At 45.9% G+C, this 24,152-nt stretch overlaps 1 protein-coding gene across 2 annotated transcripts in view; it reads left to right on the forward strand.

The window, feature by feature from the left end:
• Window positions 1-24,152, forward strand: part of LOC310885985 (uncharacterized protein) — a 63,486-nt gene that overhangs the window by 10,171 nt on the left and 29,163 nt on the right. The window contains exons 2-3 of one of the 2 annotated variants that reach the window (XM_083809967.1): window positions 2,605-2,651; window positions 4,798-4,981. The exons of the other annotated variant lie outside the window; for it this stretch is intronic. Coding sequence (XP_083666093.1) covers window positions 2,605-2,651; window positions 4,798-4,981 — 231 coding nt within the window. The remainder of the gene's footprint in view (window positions 1-2,604; window positions 2,652-4,797; window positions 4,982-24,152) is intronic. 2 annotated transcript variants of the gene reach the window in all.

Below are 24,152 nucleotides of genomic sequence, written 5' to 3' on the forward strand. Positions count from 1 at the left end.
GTTTCGGACTGTCTCCAGGGCACCCGGCGAGCCCCCTGTGAGGGCAGGCCTGGAGTGGCTCGCGCAGGCCCGAGGTGGCTTGCGCAGGCCGAGGCCGCGGCGAAGTCTCCGCTTCAGCGTGTGCGTTTTGCACCACGCTATCGGGGAATCTGCTGGAGAGCTGGCTGCTGACTCTGGGGAATTAATGGCTTTTGAAAAATGTCGATGCTTGCCTCTACGTGTACGAATGCGTGTGCGCGGAGCAGATGCCAACCTGCAGCGCTGTGTGTAAGGCTCCCGTCGCAGTCCTGGAGCACTTGCTTTCGCTGCACCAAAACAAGTAATCATGGCCCGTCACTTTTTGCCGTATTTTTTCTCTCTCTGTCTCACTTTTTTTTTTTTTTTTTTAAGAATATTGCCAAGTAAATGTTAGATTTCAAATGCCCTCATTATTTAGATTTATTCATGAGATTCCCACTCGGTATTTCTGTCGTAAAAACAGTTTGTGAATACTTTGTGGTAAATTTTTTATGTGGAGTTTTGAAATTTACTTTGTATTAATTAATTATTTAACTTTTGTGGTGCGTTCCTGTTCCATGACAGGACAGAGATGTGCAAGTCAGCAACGCAGTGTGAAATGGAAATGCCAAATCTTTGCCAAATACTCAGCTCAGGACTGGGTGACAGTACATGAATCAATTCTCTTACTTGTGCATTCCCATTTAAAATCTACGAAAACCTGTTTTTGCAAATCTTGGCTCAGATATCTGCAGAAAGGAACTACACCCCCAAACTACAGACATAACCTTATTGTGAAATTGATCTTCAAATTCAGGGAAATAGTAGGCAAATAATGACGTGCTGTACACTCACCACTAGTCTTGCATGGAGAATCCTAAAAATGGAATTCAGCTGTATAATGAGGGAGACTGTAGTACAGAATGGTTGGAGTGAGTGTGAAAATAAATGAAGAAGACTTTATTCCTCCATTGTTGGAGGTAAAAAAACAAAACAAAAAAACCACCAAATTTCTGATTTCAAATTTGTTTGGCAAAGACAGCCCAGGGAGCATCCTCCCATTCCCATAGTGCTGTCCTTCAAACCAAGCCCCTGAGTTCTCTGCAGGCTACCTGTCACCTAATTATAAAACTCAGAAGCCTTCCCCTGGTGCCTTCAGCTCTCTCAGTACTAGGAGCACCGTTTCACGTGCACAACGACTGCACCGCTCTCGCCTCAGCTGAGTTTGCAGGGCGCGTGTGCCGGGAAGGTCAGTGACTCGCATGGTCCCAAGGCACTTCCTTCCTTTCAGATAAAAGACTTCATTTCAAGATTTGTGTGTTTCCTACTGTCCATCTACTGGCCTATGACACAAGCAGGGTTTCTGTCTGCCCTGTGTTTCCCACACTTGACTTACGTGCTGCTTGTTTCAGTCGCTCTTCACACTCCGCAGTGGCAAGAGGCCAAAACAAGCTTGTAGCAGCCTGACTTCAGCATTAGCCAAAGAAATTAGCACAGTAATTCTGTGCAGCAGGATTCTGCTACAAAAAAGTGCGCTCTTTCATCTCGGAGGCGAGGTGATACGGCAAGCCATGCTCTGACCTTCCTTCCTCAGAGCTCTGGGTGCAAACTGCTGGTGAACCGGGCCGGAGAGATGCGGGACAAGAGGGTTTGTCCCCACCAAAGGGAAGCGCTGGCGCTGGGCAGTTGAGGGGGCAAAACTGGGGGTCTGCAGGGACCTAGCACAGCCACAGCTCTTCTGGCCTCTGTGCGCAGAGGAGGGGCGATGCTGCTGGAGCTCCAGGCGAGGAAGGCTGCTGGAAGAGCCAGTGGAGCCGTGCCTGCTGCCGGCCGCCTCAGCTTGCTGAAGGCAGGCTCATCACTGCTGCTGCACGCTGCTTTTCCACCCTCTCCTTTCCACGCTGTAGGGAGAGTGAGGATGTTCTTAAGGTACTCAGTACTCACTGCAGCTGCTTCTACAAATATTGCTGAAAACATAATGCTTGGGCCTTACGTGAGTCGTGGTGCATGTTCGGTTTGGAGCAGAGCAGCCAACAAAACAAACTGCTGTCAGAGCAACACTGAACTTCTGTATCTCCCTGGTTGATACCAGGGAGAAATATGTGTTCTGTATTTGGGATACGGTGAGTCTGCCTCCTCATCATCCCACAAAGTCACGCTGACCAGGGACTGTTTGTTCTCCCACCCCTATCACCAGAGACACTTGCCCTGTTCTAAGCAGAGCACTAAGCAGAACTACAAAGGATAAAAATACTTTGTTTGGGGAATATTTTCACAGTTCTTTCAGAAAAGCTGAAGTTAGAAAGCTGCCGGTGCTCTGTAAGTGTCCCAGAGCCCCTTCTTTCCAAAGTGGGGATTTGCAGAGAGGTGAATGAACAGCTTGGCTGGGGCTGCTGCTGGGGCCGCGCGCCTGCGCAGTGCGTGCAGGGAGGCACTGTGCCGCGTGCTGTGCGGGGCAGGGGAGCTTTCCCTCTCTTTTTCTCTACTGAATAGCACAATAAATATGCTCCCTGACCTTGTTAGTGCACAGGCTAGAGTACCCCGAGGCTGTGCCGCAGTGTACACTTTTCTTGTCTTTTTAATTGAACTGCCAATTATATCTTTTAGTGAAAGAACTGGAGGTAAACAAGCCACAAATCTGGTGAAGGAGAATGGTGAGTGAAGCCACATTTGCTAGAGCACATATTAACCTCACCTTTTGTTATCTCTCTCTGGTGTGTACAGGCCTTTCTGTGGGTTTTCTATACCGACTGCAGCTGTGGGAATTCCCTTGTTCTTACCCTGCCTTCAATTTGTTCCTCTCATCTGGCCAGGCCTCCTAAAGCACCTCTTTAGCTGCTCTCTAAGGAATAATTGTTGAGCGCTGCTGCTTCGGGCGCACATCAGCAGCACCCTGCTGTGTAGCCAGAGAGCCGGGGCTGGCAGCAGGATTGATTCTGACCTTATAGAACCAGCAACAAAAGAGCTGGCAGTGGGCACTGGACCCCATAGTGTAGCCTACGGAAGCAAGTCCCACGTGGTTCCCCCTCAGGCCTCATCCTCCTCACGCTTGCTGTGGTCCTGGCCACAAAGTATTCTCTGTGGTCCCCATCAGTACTACTTAGTTCTGGAAGAAGAGCTAAATAAACAGACAGGGGAGCAAAGCAGATGAGGAGCTGAGGGAGCAATGGATCAGGGAGCTGGGCAAGGAACCTGGAGAAGTTCAGAAGCGCTGGGGTCTTGCTCTTGTTGCAGGATGTTCGTGACCCCCAGCTCTGAACAACTTGGAGGAAGCTCGTGCCAAAAGCAGGTCGGCGATTGTTGGTCGGGTGCTATCAGAAAACTGAAGTGACAGAGCAACTTAACAAATGTGGGAATTTTGTGTCCAAGCAGTCTTTTACTGAATCCTTTGGATGCCACGTAAGAGCTGCTTGTGCAGCCGACTTGCTCTGCTTAAATACCACCCATCTGTGTCGTTTGCCTGCAGTGTGCGTGGATTGCTTGCCTGCTGAGGTAGGCGCTCGGGTCTGTGCTGCCCATTGCCAAGATGTTCGGGGATGGCGCACGCTCCTGGTGCGCCTCCTCAGCAGTATTGGCATGCTGCAGCCACAGGGGCTTCTCTTCCCTTTCTGCTGCGATTTGGAGCTTATGCAAAGTGAAATCTCGTCCTTCATCAGTGCGATACGGCCCTGTATCCATAGAAGTCCTGTTTCTGAGAGCTCATGTTTAAAAACATGGGCAAATGGATCATTAGCTGTTTTAATTACCTAGCTCTGCTTTGGCAGTTGCTCCAACTTTTTGCAAAGCAACAATGGAACATAAAACTGGATATGGAAAGTCACTTTTAGTAGAAAGAAAAACCTGTTGTTTAGTCTTTCCTTAGTGATTGCTTTGCTCGTGCCCCAGCCAGCCCAGAGCTGAGAGAAGGAGACAGAGCAGCCTGGAACGTCCTGAGTGCAACAAGCCATGCTGAGAAGATGGAAAAGAGTGCCAGGCTGTGAATGGCAACTAAAATAAACCTTTTAAAAGGGTTCTTATTCCCAGTCCCCAAGAGAATTCAGGTGAAGTGCATCCAGGTCAGCTCGGTACTTCTGGCAGCTGAAATCCGAGCCATGGGTTTTGGTCCTCCGTGCACAGATGCAATCTATACGTGCACTTGCAGATGTCTTGGTGCCACATGTGGATCAAAAGAGACAGCCTCTGTAGATGCTGGTAGCAAGGTATGCTTTCCTTTGTTCAGAATAATCTGTAGAAAACCCACCCCGCACCCGTACACACCCCATACACACCCCAAAACCTTCCAGCACTGAAGGATATCTGATTGCTCTGCAGTACAAAGCACAAAACGTGTTGTACTCGACAGTTCAGGGAGGGAGAGAGATTCTGCCAAAGCGGTGTGGGAAGAATACTAGCCAAGACCACTGCCCTGGGCTGTGCCGACCAGGTAAACTGGGTGTGTTTATCAGCTTCTGTGTGTCAGAATAATTACTCGAGGTAAGGATTTGGTCATGCTCTTCAATATTTCCCTACTGACAAACATTCTGTGAAAAAAATCATGGCATCAACAATCCTGACATCTACTTCACTGCGGCTTCCTACTTCGCAAGAAGCCTGAACCTGGACCTCACTGAAAAAATACGCAATTGAATGCTGTTGAATTATCACTGTATTGAAATGAAGGCAGCTTTATTGACCTGTCTCGGAAGCCAGGAGAGCATGACTATTCAAAATAAAAGGGTATTGGTTTCACTAATTGGTATGAAACATTCCTTTGACCCTAATTAGCTGTTGGTAATTTCCTTTTTTTTTTTTGCGTATTAGAAAAGAAACAAATTTGCATATCTGTAAAGGAGGAGTGTGGAGTTTGGAGCAGTGTGCCAGCGAACAGCAGTGGGATTTGGGTGGCTGGCGCTTTGGCAGCCTGGCTGGGTGCCATGCAGACAGTTGATGACACTCCTGAGCCAGCACAGCGCCTGACCAAGCTGAAGTTCCCAAAACCATCAAGGTCAGTGTAACTGAAAGATTATCAAGTTAGTAGTAAGGGTTAATTACAGTTTAGGCTTTAAAAAGATCCCTCTTAATGTAACTGTTTTGATAAAAAAAACTTCCCAGTGTCTCTGTCCTGGCATGCATCTGCTGATCCACATCTCGGTTATTTACAGCTATTAGTAGGTGAGCACGGTTCCTCTGCAAGAATATTAGACACTTAATTTTGCAGGACCAACATGCAAATGCATTGCGTGTAGTGTATTGTGTCATTTCCTAGGGTGCAAAGTGCCATGCCACATTTGGTTGGGATGCCGTACTGTCAAGTGCTTCTTCCTTTACAGGTAGAATGTATCTGAACTCTAAAGTCAAGTCCCAAAATGGTGCGATGTATTTGAGGAAGTGATGTGGGTGCCTTTTGTGATGGCAAATCTGAACACAGAATGGGGAATTCTGTCTAGTCAGTGCTTTGTATACAGCCAAGTATTTTACAGGTTATTTTACAGACTTCCCAAAAATACTCAACAATCACTCACCTATAAGGAGATTCATCCTCTGGTCTTGGCTTACCACACAATAATATTTCTGTTATCATCTGCATAATATTGCTGACAGCTTGTTTTGGCCAGGGGTGTGTCTTTTGGAATTAGTGCTTCCATTCTTGCTAAAAGAACACCAAACCTTAATGTGCTTTAGGTCTTTCCTTGGCTGTTAAGTTGTCAGGAAGCTGCAAAGAAGCTCAGATGACCATAGAAACAGCCTAGAGGAAAGTCTTGTGATTTTTTTTTATTTTTTTTTTGTAAATTGCCCTAGCGAAAGTATTTTCAAAAGCCAGTTTCTGGGCTATGTTGAGGCAGAAGCTCCCAGGGAAAGATTTGACTCCTCAATTACCATTCCTGCTTTCTGCCATCTATCTTGTTCTTCGTCATGAGATTTCTTAATACTTGGGCCACAAACATGCCATGCTTCAGTTCAATACACGCAGACTTCCAGCTTAAGCCCGGACATTGTCCAGTTTTCATATGAAAATGAAACAGAAGTGTACTTGCACATTAAATATAACATTCTGCACAGCTACTACTCGGGTAGCAGGGAAGAGAAAGAAAGGGCAACAAAGTCTGCTGAGTACAGATTGCTTAAATCATGAATATTCATCATGAAAATGAGGAGACCTGGAGTTTTCATAGCAGCTCCACCCACCGAACTGAAATAACTGTTACAGCCTTTGCCAATAAAACGCCAAGGAAAATGAATAGAAAATGAAGCCATGTGGATCGTGCCAAGTGGCTGTTTTCCACTCCCTGAGTTTAGCAGACAGAAACAAGAGGTCTCCAGCAGCAACAAAGCTTCTCCAGGTCGTGTGATCAAATATCCTTCAGCAAACACCGAATGTGGAGAGCGTTTGTGATCTGGACAGTTATTCTCATTGCCTGCAACCATTCTGCAGAGCGCCGTGTGGGCACTCTCACACCAACCCTTTCCGGGCCTGAGTTGTTTTGTATGGCTGCAGTAATCCCCTCCTGCCAGCTCTGCTTGCTTTCCATGTCAGTTCTCTTGTATCAAAACACCTAGAAATCCTCACTGCTGGTTTTAATTACAAGCATGTTAGCTGCTTCTCTCCATGTAATTACTAAAATGAATGGGGAAAGCAGAGATGAGAGAGTGTAAATGCTCTTCACACAGAAATGCAATTACGTCTGCGGGCGTCTTTCCAACTCCTCCATATGTTATGTAAAGTTTTGTGTATGTATGTATGAGTTAATGAGGATATTTATGTTTTCCCTTCTTACCTTCACAATTTATTCATTTCAGGCATATTTTATAAGGGATTTGTGATTATTAGGTAGACAGATCGGTATCTTCTTCAGGCACAGTCATATCTGCCTCAAAAACCAAAGAAAAGAGATTACATGATTATTCCAATCTTTGTGCACTATCAGCAAATATCTGATCTCGTGTGCTCGTGTGTTGCTAATCTTCTAAAGTCAGTTTTAAGTGTGAAGAGCCTTTGAATGGCCTCCTGAAAGGTGTGACATTAGGGAAATATTTGCACCTGTGCATCATTTCTTTGAGGATTTGTCTTCACAGTGAAATTAAGTCAAGTTGCCTGCATGTGAGTATCTTCTCCCCAGTTGGCCCAGTTGGAATAAAAGCAGCACCATTTAGCAAGTCTGTTCTTTGCCCTTGGATGGGCTAAGCTGTTCTGTGAGCTGTTAACTTCTCTTAATCCTTTTGGGATACATGATAGGAATCAGAAGGAAATCCTGGAATACAATGGAACGTGAGTTGACCTTGTCTGCATGCATAGGGTAGAGCGATTGTAATAGCCTCTGACAAATTGTACTCCATCAGGTTTTATCCCATGTCTCCTGTTAAGGCAAATAACCTGAGCTGTGTGCCATTACACCCAAGCTAAAGAGGCTCTGCATGTGGAGAGGAGGAGAAAGGAACAGATTTGTTGTGTGGTTAAACTTAAATAGCTGTTGTTTTGGGGTCTGCCAGCTCCTGCTCTCTCCAGTCCCTACAGAAAGTCAGGGAGAGGTGGTCCTTGGCCACCCTGCACACGTGAGAGCCGTGGCATCAGAAATGTGCTGCTGTGCTCCCTTCTGAAGGGCAAAGTCTGGGCTTGCGGCGAGCAGTCCTCTCGTCTGGTTGTTCCTGCTGGGGAAGCCAAAGGAGCCGAGTCCCTGGGGGCTCGTGTGCCTTTCTCAAAGGTGGCTGCTGTGGCAGGGGCTGGGTGTGAATCCGGCCTTGGACTAATTGTAGAATTGGCAAAGCAAAATTATTTTTAGGAGGTTAATAAAAAAAGATGAGTAAATACTACAGGAAAAGAAGCACAGATAGATATATCTGGAAAAAAAAGTCTTAAAAGTCTTAAATGCATTTAACTTATATTTACACAATCTTTGCAAGATGTTTTTGAATGAGAATTCTTACATGAAAAAAGTCTTTATTTCATGTTCAGTACTTACTTGCAAAAAATGAAGGTAAAATGTGGCTTCTGGAAGCTTGTGATTCATAGTTACAGAGACCTGGGGATCAGGAATAATGTCTCATACTTCGTGTAATCTAAATGGCAACTTTGCTTGCGGACCAAAGAGTAAATATAATCCACAGAGGGTGTCATAACATCACTATAAATACTAAACAGCATGGAGGTAGGTGTCTCTCTAAATGCTACAAACACCGATGAAGGAAAATGCATGCATCAGATGCATTGTTGTTAGGAGACTTTTTAGTAGGTTCTTAAAGAAATGACAACTGTCCTTTCACTGAGTTGCTTCAAATATTCTTGCACAGGCAGTGTTGAAATAAATGCAGGATGTGGTTAAACTCGGGGCATTGTAAGATCACAAATCATTTCTATCACTCAAGATAGAAAGTGAAATCCACCTTCAGTGAAGTTTGTAGCAAATTTCTTCTTGCTATGCCCCTCTTTGAGGAGGCTGTTAAATAGGAAATATCATTGGTTGTGCAGCATGCCACACGGGGAGCGTTTTAGTGGTATTGTGCTTATGGAAAATATTCCAGAAGTTGAAACACAGCATTATTCCTTGTGAAAAGTATACATCACGGAAATCAAGTGAAAACTGACTTCATTTAAAAAAATACATAAGATACATGATAATACATCAAAAATGGGAAAGTTGTACTGAGTAAAGTGGAGGAAGTTGCTTCTTTAGTGCAATTCAGATTTTTCAGACGTGTTGTTTGTGCTGCCTCTGTGTTCAATGCTAGGAGTCTTTGTTTCTCTTTTTCAGCTGAACTTTTGGTTTTTGTCATGACTTCTCGGGAGTATCGAGAGGAAGTTTTTATGCAAGACAGTGGTTTCTGAGATTTGTGTGACAAGCCTGGGTAAAATTCAAATGACTGTGTGATTTAATCCATTTGGAGCTGTTGCACTAAATCACTGTAGCTGTTGCTGACATACCAGCCCACAGAAACCTGGAAGCCGATGATATAAGTTTATCTGCGTATCTACAGGTGAAAACTCAGACAGCCTTGAATTGCAGTGCGAAGTGTTTGCCTCTGTTCTGAATATATTTGGGGGATGAGCAGGGTCTGCTTCTCCAAGCGCTCTGTAAGAAGCCTTGGTGTGTTTTTCCATTGAAATAAATTGTCCTCAAGGTCATGCTGTCTTTCAGAAAATCATACGGTAGGAACTTTCTCTCTTATTCCCAGTGACCCAGGCCACAGCATTATTTATTCAGGAAATGTGGATCAGGGAGCCAAAAGCATTCATAAATTTCCTATCAGTAAATATGATCCTATTACCTACCGGTAAATAAGATCCCTGCAGTCACTGGATCTGTGTTCTCCCCTGTTTGCAGATACCACTGACTTTCTGGGCTAGGTGAAAGGAAATGCAGAGTGAGAGAGGTTTCAGCTGTTTGTGTAAACCCTTTTGAGATGGCTTTGGGAAAGCAAGCAGTAGCATTAACCTTTCTCCATTTTGATGCCAGGTTCACAACTGCTGTTACTTTATTTATGAACTTTGAGGTCTCGGCCTTTCCCCTTTAAGCTGATTGAATAGGTTGCAGAACAATTTCAAAATCGGAAGTGTGTAGAAATGCAAATAAGAATATGAATTGTGAGAAATAGTTCACAGAAGCTAAGATTGAGAGTATTATTTTCTATTGTATTCTAAGATCAAATGAGGTATGTTGCGTTCTAAATGAAGAAAGAAAATACAGAGTTCTTCATTCGTGGTTTTCCTCCCAGTAAAGCAATTCCTAGAGCCATGGAAGGAATGGACACAGAGATTGGGGTTTTTAGCTTGTAAGCCAACATGAAATGGGTAAGGAAATTATATTGAGCAGTAAAGCAGCTCACACACAGGCGAATCATTTGGACACCTTCTATTTTCGGCCAGAGAATTTTTCACTTGCTCATTTAAGGTGCGTGTCGTTTCCAGTGAAGGTGTAGCTTTGCTGGCTCGGAAGATAGCACTGCAGGAGCACTCTGCTTGGGGCAGCGCGTGTAGCTGGCCTCCAGCAGCCTCTGCAGAGCCTCCCAGGGACAAGGCTGGGCTAAGATCGCTCCTCCCTGCCCTCCAGGGCAGGACACGGCCACGCTGGCTGCCCCGCTGCTTGTCTCCTGCAGGCACAGAGGCATTTCTAGACTCAGGGTTGTCGGGCGGTCCCCTTTCAGCATCCATTACAGTGACTTAAAAATTTATAAAAAGAAGCGAAGAGGAAAAACTCGGTTTCATCCAGATCGTGTGCTGAGTGATGCTTTGTCCCAGGGGGGGATTCAGCTCCCGTTTTGCTCAGGGGTAGCCTCTGAGGCTGGGAGCATGTTCCTGGGCGCTGTGAATGGGAAATGGAAGTTTCCGTGGGGTCTCCTCAAGTCACCAGATACGGCTTCAGGAACTTGACTTGGAGCATTTATCTGCCATGCGGGATTACGTGCAGGAAGCTTTTGACTGGAAGAAATCAGGTTTAATGCTGAGGTTCTGGCCTGCTCTGACTGTATTCTTTCTGGCAGCTGTGCTGAAGTGCAGCTATTGAGCTTCCCATCTCGTGCCAGAACCTCGGCCGCTCCTCCGGGCACGGGGAGGACTGCAGAGGCAGTTCTACTCATTAAACGTATTTTTCTCTGTAAATCCATTTTCATAATTTTATTTTTGGATGGACCGATAAATAAGGGACTCTATTATGATAAACGGAGTACTTGCAGCAGCTATAATGCACAAATTAAAGTTGGAGCAGGAGGTTTGAAATGTTTCCATATTTCATAATGAAGCTTTAGTCAGTTCTGTCATCGCCGTGCTGCGCCAGATAATGTCTGGGAAGAAATACGTGGGAGCTTCCCTGTCCTGCTCCGGCCCGGAGGCCGGGGGTGCCAAACGGGAGCAGGTGGAGGGAAGGAGGGAAGTTCCTGCTGGCACAAAACATTCCTGAGGCCGAGGGCATGCGAGGAGAGCGCGGCCCAGGCGCGGTGCTGGCTCTGGACGCGGGCGCCGTGCGCACGCGGTGGCCATTACCTCATGTGGAGGGCAGCTGGGGAATGAAACTGGTGTTGGCGCTGGGAGCGTTTCCAAAACAACACCAAGCTCTTTTCCTTTCGTCCTCTCAGTTATACCACCTGTGTGCCTGGGAAAGGCAAAGCCTGTGGAAAGACTCCAGTAAATTGTAGGTGTGGAGTGAAATGCCTGGAGAGCACAGGGAGGATCGGCAGTGCCAACCCTAGCCGCTGCCTTATTAAATTTAAGATGAAAGGCCTCAACCCCCTTCCAGTCTCTCTTCAGACAGCCCCAGATGAAACTTTTCGGAACCCTGCAAGCTTCTCTGTGTTGCTCAGGGAAGTGAATATAATTTTCAAATACCTGCTGCAAGGTGGAGGGACCCTGGCAGCAGCAGGCCGCTGGGAGTGGATCGCAGACCAGGAGCAAACTGACTGCAGGACGACGTGACTGCTGCGTGCGTGGGGTCCTTCAGGGTTGCCGGTGGGTGCCCTGCAGAAGTGGCTAGTAAATGGAAAGGCTTGTTTCTTTGTGTTCGTGGACATCCTGCTCAAATGTGCCCGAACTTCCCTGCCCTGGGTTCATCGGCTGCTGCTGGAAAGTCAAATCCCCCTCTCAAGGGTCTCCACTGCGTACCTTCCTTAGAAATTCCCATATTACCACACTGCTCTATGACTTTGCTGTAATTTCCATCTGAGATGAGTTCTGCTGAAACAGGACCACAATCTGAATCATTTCAAGCTTAGGAACTGGGACAAATAAAAGGGTGAATTTTGTTTTCATTTGCCTCCCACCGTGAAGGGGGCACAGGGCAGAGCAGCTTCTGCGTGTCGCATCCTTTAAGGGCCTGTGGCAGCTCTGGTGAGCGCCGCTGCTCAGCCCTAGCACAGTCCTGTGATCTAAAAGAGATCATAAAATGATCTCTCTGGCATGGCCTTGCGGTGATCCACCTCGGTTGTATCCTACGCTGAGGAGTAGGGCCAGGAGGTGGGGGGAGGATTTCTACCTGAGATGGTTGCAGGGGGCCTGGGCCGTGCATCCTCAGCGGTACGGCAGCGAGCTTGTCGTCAGGCCTGCTCCGCCCGGCTGTTCTCCAGACATCCCCTCACCTGGGACACCACCACCCAAAAGAGGGGAAAAAGCCTCCGGTGGTGCTTCTCCTGGGGATATTAGAAGATTCTTTCCTGTGTGTCAGATGTGTGAGCTGGTCAAAAAGTGTTAGTTGTTCCCCTCCCCAGCAAAAAATAAGCTCATGCACAGTTAAAGGGAGGATTGTGTCATGGCCATGCTCCCATTTCTCTGCTTGGTTCTCTTACCCTGGCTTTGGTCTGTTAAAATCTCTCTTCTTCTCTTGTTGCAAGGAGATTTGATTTTTAAAAAATTGTTTTAATTAAAAATGGAATAAACTAGATAGAAGAAACCTAATGCCTCCCCTGCCCACTGTGCCTCATGAGTTCATTCTCATTTGAGTGGCTGCTTGGGTATTTTTGCTCCCTGTGGTGCAAAATGCATTTTTATTTCTGCTCTATCTGACAATGTATTTGCATCTTGTGCTAAACAAGTGAAACAAAGCCCTCTTTGAAGTGCAGAAAGCCATTTTTTTTTTCAAAGGGGAAGCACAGAGTGTGGCATGTTGGCAGTGCACTTGGTTTGAATTTGTCTTGAAATGCTGAGATGTCTTTTGTGTGTGTTTTTTATAATTACATCATTAGCACCTTTAAAGTCTATTTCGCTATCTTCTAAATGTTCTGGATAGAAATTCAGAGACAGGAGAGTACCTGTGAATGGAAGAAAATCAGGCACACTTCACAGGGCAATTTTCCTGACCCATTAGGCCAAGAAGCACCCAGCCCTCTGGAAGATGGAGCTGTCTGCTAGTCTGCTTCACCCACAAGCACCATGTGCTACTCCCGCGGGCTATTTCTTATACATACATAAGGGAAACTCCCTTAAAACAGTCACTTCCTTAACCTTCTTCAAGGCCCTCTGAAGACTCATCTTTGATGCCTGCGAGTCCCTGCCAGCTGGCAGTGCCTGGCTGTTGCTGAGCAGAGAGTTCTGCTCGCCGTGCATAATGCTGCTCGCCTTCCACTTCCTCCTCCTCCCTCCCCTCAAGTTCGTCTCCTCCACCTGCTGCATCTTGTTCTAATCTGGTTTGGGAGCACTTTGGGGCAGGGACTGTCTGATTTATAGCGTGTCTGCGTGGCCCCTAGCACAACGAGGTAAAAGCTATTAATTCAAATCACCCTGTACTTAAATAAAGCTTTATGGGATCAATACAGCTGTGCTATTAATAAATAACACAGCCGCAGTGTAGTAACTTTGTACTGCACGTCAGCTTAGAGTAGTCCCATAGCCTATTACAGAAACAGAGTAATTTCCTCAAAACCAGAAGCAGACCTGGGTTTTAGTTTTCCATTGAAGATTTCCAGTGCCTCAGAGTCCTGGCCCCAGCCACACACCACGCTGAGCACGGTGCTGGCAAAATCGATTCGATCTTTAAGAACTCAAGAAGTGATCAAGGCACTAAGGATACTTTCTCCTCTAATCACAGCAAGATTGCATCTCAATTTATTTAAAATTTTTTCTAATTTTCTGCTTTGAAATCGTGACTCACGTTTAACACTTCTGCGGTGTCTGTCAGATGAGGAGTGATTGGCAACGTTTGCTCAAATGTTCAAAACAAAAACAATGCAAGGGAAAAGTTGCTACGTGGGTCTTGTCTGAAGACAAACAGCTATGAACAGCGTAGTAACTGCTTGTGACAGTCTTACTGCGCTGTGTTAGAACATAGGGTGCGTGTGGTGATGTTCTTCCCCAGTGTACGTGAGTCCTGTCCCAGCCGTGTGTGTGCCCAGAGGTGCTGGGGGCTATCTGTGGGCTCCTGGCAAGCTGTGTGGGCTGTGGGGCAGAAGGACGGCCGTGAACCGCGAGGGTTGTGCGGTCACTCGGCCACCAGAAGCAGCAGCTGGAGCTGGGAGAGGTGTCGGGCCGCTAAAAGCATCCCCATGGCAGGTCCGTGGTTGCAGGCTGCCTGTCGCGTTGGCTGGTGCTGTGCAGCCCCGCCACAAAATCTCATTTCGGGTTGGTTTTTGCAGCTGCCAAAGGCATCTCAGTGTGAGATATATTTGTGTTACTGACTGTATGTACCCCGAGACGGAATCACAAAATGACACCTTCAGAGCAGTGACTTCTAGGACAGACAGGACTAATGTGAAAGCAGGAGCATCTGTTCTGGCTCACCAGTGCCGCTGCACAGAGCCTCCCTCCAGGTAACTGGCATGAATTTTCCAGAGGGTTCTTATGTTTCTTATGACCCTGAACACTGCACAGTGGCCGAGACTGTCAGGGTTTCAGTAGCGTATTGGTGTGGTCCTGTTAGTGTTTGCCATGATGGCAATGTCCTAACAACGCGGAGATGCATCCCTTCTGCAAAGGCTGCCGAGTGATCCGTGCAAGAAACTTGCTTAAAACCCTGCAAAGAGAAAGTATTTGTCCTTTGCTTTGACTCCCTGCAGAAGCCAGTCCCACAAAGCTTCAGCAGCATGTCTGAGCTGCTAAGCTCTGCCGGACGCCCCGTGGGAGGTTGCTGGACCGATACCTGCACCCCTGCAAAGCGCTGCACCCCGAAGGCGGGGTCTGGGAAGTCCGGGGAGCTTTGTGCACAGCTCTGACTTCCTGCCAGGTGATTTTCATGTCGAAAGGTCTCCCTCCCACCCCGTCTTCCTTAACTCCAAGCTCATCGCAATGAGGAAGTAGAAGCACATGCTTGGTTTGATGTTCCTGCAGGTACAATCTGATTATCTGCCTTGGAGAAACCGGCTCGGATCCATTTTCCTGCCTTGACCTCTTCCAGAGCTTCACAAGCTTCTGGCACAGCTTTGAGGTCCAACCTGAAGAGTCAGGGGGTGCTTCTGAGTGTGGCAAAAACAACTGCAGAGCTTGCCCATGCTGTTGATGTTATGCAGCCAAATTAATTTACCAAAAAAAAAAACCTGCTGAAAGTGAAGGGGAAGTCCCTTTATGTCCTGATTCCAGAGATTATGAGGGTGGTTTTGCCTAGGCTAGCCCAGCTGTTTCGTCTGTCCTTCCGCAACATTTTAGTAGAGCTGGGAATATCTTGGTAATCGATAATTGGTCTTGAAAGTGTAGAGTAAAGAACAATAGAGCACTTAAGGATCAAGGGGATGTTTATCCTCTGAGTGTTGCTGCTGCCCCATCCACCAGCATCAGCCAAGACAACTTAACATCATACCCACATGCTACGTTGGATGTTGTTCGTATCAGCCGCAACTGATGATTGTATGTAGCTATGCATACCAGCCGCACATGTAATTCACCTTTAATAGCACTTCTATGATTCAAACTGTCTTTTTTTTTTTTTTCAGGCTATTTTTAAATTGCTCAAATGGCAGGGCATTCATTACTTCCATGAGATGACTACATTTTTGTTCCCTTGTAGATGTTTGGAAAAGGAGTGTAGCGGTTTAGTGTCTACCGACAGTGGCTAATGAAGAACTGTATTTTTCAAATTAGTTTTTGGAGCAGTTTCCTTGAAGACTGGTATGGGAAGAAAACTATTCCAGCAATTTTTTTCAGAAAGTGATAAGGCTCTAACAGAACCTAAACTTTTCCAATAGTTTCCTATAGGTGAAAGCTGTTGATGGGTAACCCTTGATTTTATGATCTAATTGCTGGTGCTTCACGAGCACCTTTTTTGAAAATAATTAAATATTTAAGGGTCAGAATGATGCGGGTGAGATTTTTCTACTCCTGGCTGTAAGTTTCCCTTTGGTTTGTAAGCCCCGGTGCAATTGGCTTCTGAAGGAAACTATTTAAAGGTGAGCATATCTGGGCTGAAGAATGCACATTCCTTTTCACTGATACAGAAACGTGGTGTGAACAAACTTGTGTACAGAAGAAAAGCATAGCTTGCTGGTGACTGAATAATGGTTAATCTGTTAACAAAATCACTTATTGGGGAAAATCACTCAGTAAAGGACTGTTGTGTTTAATAACAGTCTCAGCAATGGAACAAACACATCATAGTTGACTTGCTTTATCAATATGCTGCTGGCTGCTTTCCTTTCCCTACTTTGTGATAACAATTACTACGTATGGGGCTAGGATATCATTCACCAGACGTAACTGTTATTAGACCATTGTGCATCTTAAGCTGCTATTTCCAAATGGCTTCTGTAGCATGGATTTTGATAGGCAGCTTCTGCAGTGTTAGAGCTTTTTTGGTGTTCAGCCTTTGAGTTTTATGGCTGAGGCTTCAAGGCAAAACCTGCTGAAGTCACTTTTGGCTCTTTGTTGTTAATAGCTCATCGTGGAGCCCAGAAGCCCAGGAGTAGTTACGCCAGAAAATACCGGGAATGTGCAGATACGAGCTGGAAATGTCGCTGTGCCTTACGTGGGTATCTATCCCGTGTCATAGGCCTTAAACAAAGAAACCCATGTTTTAAAGACAAGAGCCCAGAGTTCTTTCACAGGTGAAAGACCAGATCAGGAAGCGGATGGCTCATGTATCAAAACCCAAGGCCTGCAGCTTGTGTCAGCGTTCACCATTGCAAGTGGCAAAAATGGTGTTCCTCTGGTTTGACAGAGTTCTGCTCTCCCTGTCTCTCGTGCATTGCAAGGACAAGGAGGAGCATGGAATCGTCTGTCTGCTCGTGGGCCATGTAGTCACGGGACAGTACGTGTAAGTGGTAAATTGGGGTATTTGTTTTGTAATCTGGGTATAAGGAAGTCAATTAGTTGAAGTGAGATCACTGAAGATAGCTTTTTCAAAGAACCTAAGTCATTAAGAAACTTAATTTGGGATATTTTTTTCTGGATATTTAGCTGTTGTACCAGACAGTATTGCAAAGGCTAAGGGGTTTGGGAACTTGAGCTTCGTCGTTCTGAACTAGTCGAGGTTCCAGGTTTCGAGATCTGGAAACCCACCTCAAATTTTGCAAAAGACCATGGAAACCTGGGCCACAGATACCTGGGTCATGTTGAAAGTCGCAGTAATGAACCCTCTGAAGTGCCTACACCGTTTTAAGCTATGAGTTAAGACCCAGAATTACACGGAAACGCTTGCAGTTTTACGCTAAGTTTCCATTTCATCCCACTTCTTGTCATCCAGCAAACCCCTTTCCCTCTGATCTTCCCTGCTCAGCCGCTCTCAGCCGTCTCTCTCCAAGGCAAATATTTCCTCTGCTGCCAGAGGAGAGAGGAGCAGGGGAACTTTCCCAGGTGAGGAGGGTTCCTCCCACTGCTTTGCCCTTCTTTTTTTTTTGAAAAGCAAGCTCTGTTTCTTCAAACAGAATGGTAACACTTAGGCTTCCAGTTCTGCTTACCCCCTGGCCTGGGCTTTGTAAATGTAAGTGCAGATTATGAATGCATGTGCAGTGTCTGATATTTCGAGGAAGAATACTTTATAACTGAAATCTCTCTTCTCCTGGGGATGAAAGCAAAACAAATTTAAGGATTAAATCACACAGAGGTATAATCCCCAAGGGAAACTTACTTTAGTTATTATGATTATATTACGATGTACGCCTCAGTACAGCAGAAGCTGTGTGAATACCATTTCAGTGGGGAATAATTTTTAGTCTTACAGCCCATAGTACATTATAATGCATTTCTGGGAGCCTGATGAATAATAACTGCAATCCTCAGATTTCCTTGCTTTCTTCGGTTATTTTGGTATTCCTAACCTTCTCTTTTAAAAGAGAAAGGAAAAGAACAAGATATTCTTAAAATACAAACTTTCAGTAATTTAGTTAAAGAAGTTTTAACCGCGCATTAATTGCACGTCTCTGTATGTACTGGGTGGTAGGAAATGTTTATGCAGTTTGTGGAAGAGTAACAGTGGGAGCCATTTCATAGAGCCTCGTACTGGAGAATAAAAATTCTGCTGCAAGACCCGAGTGATCAGATCAGGGAGATGTGTGCCCGTTCTGCAGAAGTCGGTTGTGTGAAATGTGGGAACCGAGGGCCTTCGGTGCGTGTAGTTGCGTACTCTTGTGTGATCGTGCTCCCTTGGGGTGCTGCCTGCAGGCAGCAGATCACCCCCCAGAGCCTGCTCTGGGCCTGATATTGGGGTACAGCAAGGTACCGATGGCTGCGCTGAGGCTCGAGTCTTAGCGTTCTGCATCCCACTGCTGCACGGGAAGGAAATGTACAGCTCTAAATGTAGAAAACAGAAGTTTGGGGATTTCGAACAGCAATCTTTTGGCAGATGCAGGTGAAGCCTGTCCCGGTGTTTGAATGAACATGGAATAAGTGAGACTAGCTAAAAGCAAAACAAAAGGTTGTGGACAAAATCTAGCAAATAACTCATGGGTACAGTAACAGCAAGCGTGTTTAGATAGCGAACGAGCGGCGCTTGAAAGCTGCTGTTTGGTTCAGTCCTAGCATCTCCTGCCTACACAGCCAGCTCCTTTCCCTGCCCCACATCCCATCGTATTTCACTGCTTGCGTGTACCGAACACCGGAGTGTTTACAGGCGGTTAAGTGAAGTACAGCCAAACTAAGTGACTTGACCAAGGTCACGCCAAGAGTCTGTCAGAGCAGGAACCTGAGCACAGGTCTCCAAAGCCCTAGGCTGGTGTCCTTACCATTAGGTCATCCTTCCTGTGCAGACTGAAAATCCATATTGGTTGCATTGCTGCACTGTACGCGGCTTCAGAACAGCTGCCCCTAGAATACCGTGCTCCTTACCGAGCACTTCATTACCAGGAGGATATTGATTGACACATTGGAGGGAGTTCAGAGAAGAGCAACAAAAATAATTAGGGAGTGGAGAGATTGACTTGAGAGATTGATTTATGAGGGAAGATTAAGTGAGATAAATATGTATAGCTTGGCTTACCTGCAGCTGAGGATGGTGCACGATAAGTCTGCAAATATTTAAAGTGTGTAAACAATCAGGAGGAAGAATTCCCAACGCTGGTCCAGTCTGTTCGTAACGTGGTGGTGCCACGTGCAGTTGTGCAGAGCTCTTTGACGGCACGGCTGGGCCACGGATCCCGCCTCTGAATGTCCTTTAGGGAAAAAATGGCTTTTGGAGCTAGGGTTTAGTGTTGGTTCCCTTTTTGGAGCTCAGGGAAGCTCCTATGGGACGTGGCTGGGGGTGTGAGGTCCTTCTTCACCACAGGGTGCTGGACTCTCCCTTGTGGGAGTTTGGAGGGCGATTCCCAACCTGGGGCAGCAGGAGCCCAAGTCACACACCCATACAAAATGGGTGGTAAACCGTAGAGGAAACAGAAGAATTGCAGCTAAAATCACTTCCATCAGTTAATGCCAGTTGCCATGGTAACTACAGGACTTGATTATTATGGAATAGCAGAGCAAGAGGCCAGGTAAAGCTTGTGGAAATTCTTAGCCTGAGTTGGACAGTCCCAGTTTTGACCATCCGTAGAATGAGTTGGAAATGAGGTAGCTCAAAAAAAATCCCAAAATAACATCCGAAATCCCATTTTCCAAGGAGAAAGGGGTTGATAACAACAAAGCCTCCATGATCCTGTAGCTATAATGGTTGCTGATGACATTTGCTGACCGCAGCATCAAATAACTGTGCTCCAGAGCTTGCTGGTGTCGCTGCCTAGCCGAGGCCATGGCCACCGTGTGCTTTGTCAAGTAGCCGGTGAGTCTCAGCAGTCGCCCTGCGGTGAGTCTGCTGCCTCGCCGTGTCCTGGAGCTGCCCCTCTGCTCTGCACGCCGCCTCTCACCCTGAGCACAAGTCTGGGGTCTCTTGGCTTAGAAAAACATACCCTAAAGCAGCACAGATGCTCCTAATTTTTATCACTGTGTGTCCGCTCTCTTCTGTAAACAAGGAGAAGTCTCGGAGCCCTGGGATCCCTTTGTTTTCCAAGCAGGCGACCTGCTGTGACCAGGGAGGCACACCTGAGTCTCAACACACCCCTATCGGAGAGCTGCTGTCAAGTTAATTATGCGATAAAAAGACAGAAGGGACCGATACAGCAAACGGGAAGGGCAAGGCAAGCACCGACAAAGTGAGGATGGCCAAAGGCCGTCTTGTTGCTCTTTGAGACGGTCAGAAGCAAAAGGCTGCGAAGGACTGGGAAGCCACCAGCCAGGTCAGGCAGTGTGCTCTTGGAGAGGGGCATCCCCGAAAAATGCAAGAGGGACTTCTGCTCTTCCCCTTTCGCCCTTTTTATCAGAGTAAATCCTGTGCAGCTTTGCTTCCTTTGATACAAAGCTCAGCGAATTCTGCTGTCTGTCTCTGAAGGGTGTGCTGGCAGTAATCCTGTCCATGTGCTGCAGGAGCAGAACACAGAAAAAAGAAGACAACGAGAGCTGCGAGGTCCAAGATCCAGAGCTACCTGACAACAAGTTGCAGCCCAAAGCTACAGTGAGCTGACTGTCATGGGCAGGGAAAAAAAAGTCTGAGCTGTAAAAGTTGTTCAAGCATGAGAAGGCCCCAGAGGCAGGGACAGGACCCCGAAACACTTCTGAACTGGGTGGTCGCGGAAGCCTTTTGGTGTTAGAACTGTAGAAATGTCCTTACTTGTTTCTTTGTGCAATGAAAGTGGGTCCTCAGACCCCGTACCTGTCTGGGGCTTTTCAGTCCACGCTTCTCCAAAGGATTTTTGTCCTCTGCTGTCCCAGCGCGGGCTGCTGGCCATCCCCTGCCCCTGCAGTGCCCTGACCGCCCTGCGGGGAAGGCATCCATCAGAGAGAGAAGGGGGAGTGCTGTGTGTTGCTTAAAAAAAGAAGGAAAGTAGTAATGCAATTTATAAACAGTGGAACCTTTCGGCTGTCTTGGAATGTGTGCGCTCAGCAAGGTGGTGGGGTTTAATGGGAAATGGGCTGTGCCCAGCGTGGTGGGGAGGAGAGGTTTCAGTGGTAAAATCTTGAGGAAATAAACAGCAAATGGTCATGCTTCTGTGGGGACGTTTGGTTATCCTTCAATGCTGTGAATGAATAAATTGTCCGTGCCAGTAAATTCAGTAGGAGAGCCTAATACATATATCCATATATGTATATATATATATATATATAAATAAAATATGTTATATAATATGTTTATGTATGTGGAGACTCCTGGTCTTAGCCAGGTCTGTAGTGCCATGGGATTGTCTTCAAGAACTCTTCCAGAGACTCTTGACAGACCACTGCGTGGCCAAGAGGACTCTTCCCTAAGTGATGTGCGTTTCCCAAGTACTTTCAAAGAGTTTGGGGATTGGTTTTTGGCTTTTAGGTTTTGGTTTTGTTCTTTTTTCCTAGGGCTCTGCATATGTGCTAACATCTGATAAAACCGAGAAGAAGCAGCCCTTTTCCTAGAGAGAGGCTTCACTGAGCTGTCACCGCGCTAGGCACGGATCTAGGGCTTGCGTCAGGGATCCTGATGCACACCTGGGGAAAAGAAGGGGTTTGAGGTTGTCAGGCCAAGCTGGCCATGACGGTGCAAAATGGCACGGAAATCTCTGAAGAGGCCATGTTTGCTTAGGGGTGACTCCATGTGCTGAGTGCATACCTGTATTTTGTGCAGGACAAAACGTTTTTGTTTTGTCCTGCCCGCACGTCCGGTGTTGGGCACTGTGCTGGCCCGTGAACACGTGAGACCAGGCATTGAGCATGGCTGCACCAGAACCACAGGGATGTGTGCGGCTGTGAAAAAGGAAGGTGCTCGCATGTAGTTGCACCTACAGAACTTCTCGGTGAGCTTCCTTGCCACTCGCCTGCCCTGCCTCGTCCTCCTGCGTGCAGAGGAGCAGCCCCCAGCTTGTGCTCCCCTTCCAACTACATACTTGTGCCTTCCCATTTTCCTTTCTTTTCATTGCAAGCTCTGTTTGTAGTTATACAGTCAGGTCTCCACAGAGTAATTTACTGGCAGAATCTCTCCCAGAATCCAGCTTGAAACCAAGCTGTAAAAACAGCTGAGAGTGTAAATAATTCATGCAGACAATATGACTTTTTTATGTAAATTCGGTGCATTAACCCTCTATTATAATGATGGACGACAGATATGGGCGACGTTGCCTTGGTAAGAGCTAATGGATGGCCGCCATAAATTCACTGCACATTTTATTGTGTTGCTGGAAATTGTGCCTTCAGGCAATGCTGTTTACTTTTATGTAAAACTCAGGGTTCCCTAAATATTACAAATATTTTACATCCGACTCCTCAGCATTTGGGCACAGCACACAAATCAAGCTTTCTTCATCTGAGTTGTAATTAAAGGTTTGTTATTTTTTTCAGGGACAATTATCTAAAACTATAAAGAAATATTTTTTCCCTTTAGATGTTCAGTCATTGACTTATTAGCAAAACCTTTGAAGAAAGATATTAAATAACTGCAACATATAACTTCGCATTAGGCTGTGTGTCGTATGCATAGCAAATTTGGAAATAGTTCCTTGTTACTAGTTTTTATTTTTTACCATTTCTTGTGCTTAGTTATACATAAAATATTCCTTTTTCCCCCTCACATATGCTTCTCTCTATAATTCATATCTATTTTATCAGGGTAATTCTCTGAACCATGTCCTTGAGGAATTCAGTCTCAGTAAACATGGAAACTTCAGTTCATTTCAGGGAATTTTAAATAAAGATTTTTTTTGGTTACTTTTTGGTTTCATATGTCACTGTTTTGCACAGACCTTAAACAAGCAAATTGCGATGACACAGGTGATTTGCTCACACAAAAGGGCTTCAGCAAAACAGATACACCAGAGTACAATTTTCTGATTTTTTTTAAATATTTAATAATTATTGTAACTGTACAATTCACTTTAATCAGTTTAATCTTGTACGCTGCATCTTTGGGAAAAGAAAACAAGGGGAAAAAAAAGCAGTCGTATGTAGGAAAGGAGGAAACTAGTGGTGGTGCCAGCGTGAAGTGAATCCCATTTGTAACAAAGGTAGTTAGCAGCGGGAACAATGGCACGCGCGTCCCTGTGCGTGTGCTGAACAGCGATTGCCCAAGGGACCCTAATGACCAGAAGAGTCTCTGGCAAAGCACCTACGTGGGGTTTATTGAGAGCTCTGCTGGAATTTGGAAGGGAAATCTTGCAGCTTAGTTGTGATAAAGGCAAGTTCTCGGTCTCTTTTCAGAGGAATGTGCCTTTTCTTGGCAGGTCTTACGTTGCTATCTGTATGACGGAAGGCTGCACAAGGTTGAATATTGGGTGATTTCAACTTGGCTAGCTCAAGTAGAAGACCCTAATTTCACAAGGACTAAGCAGAAGGCATTTTGCAAGAGGTTAAAAATATATAAATATAAATAAAAGAGGAATGCAACAATTACAAAAGAAGGACTAATGAAAGCAGTCTTGTGAATCACATGTTAGTATTAATAAAGGCTAACTGTTTAATTGCACATAAACCTATTAATAACTGGATTTATTTTGTTTCCTGGCTATGCGTGCTTTTTTCAACTATATTAGGAATGTCACAAGATAAAAGTGCGTGAGCTATAACCAAGGGCATTGACTTATTTTTTCAGTCTTTTTAATATTGACTGAGATTCCTAAATTTGGACTTTCAGATTTTGCACCTTATTCTTCTGACGTGCTTTACTGCCCTGAAGCCACTTTGCAAAATTCATAGCGGCTTTCACATGCTCTGATGCTTCTTGGGACCAATTCAATCTTGAACAATAGATGTGTGTGCAGTAGAGCCAGGAAATGTTACACTGGAGATCATGGGCTTATTCCCCAATAACATTTTGATTTGTAAAGTATTCCACTACACAAAACACACACAGGAGACAACATTAAAAAACATTAGAGCCCATAGCCAGCAAGACAGAAAGGTGACTTAAAATACAGATTGACAGCGTGGCCTGGGATGTGGGCAGGACACACTAAATAATCAGCGGAAACATTACAGAAAGCGTTTTCAATATTTTACATTCCTCAGTCATTTAACAAATCTCTCCTGGGATGGCATTTTGCCTTTTTAAAAAAACATTCACCGGTAGCCAGACAAATGTTTCTTTCCTATTGTTTAAGACAAACGTGCTGGTGGTGAACCATGCGTTTGGAGAAGGCGCCTTGCCTCGTCTCATTCCCATCCTGCTCAGTGCGGGGCAGCACCGGAGGGGGGGCTCTGGGAGGCAACAGACGGCAGGTTTGGTTTTTCTCTCCCCTCTCCACTTTGATGCGTTTGAAGGATGCGTTGTGGTAGCCCAGGAGGTGCAAGTGTTCAGCAGGATCTTTTTCCTCGGTGCCATACGTGGGGCAGAGTGTTCTTGGGTCCATGGCTC

Source organism: Anser anser (assembly GCF_964211835.1).
Source record: "Anser anser genome assembly, chromosome: 24".
Classification (NCBI taxonomy): Eukaryota; Metazoa; Chordata; class Aves; order Anseriformes; family Anatidae; genus Anser; species Anser anser.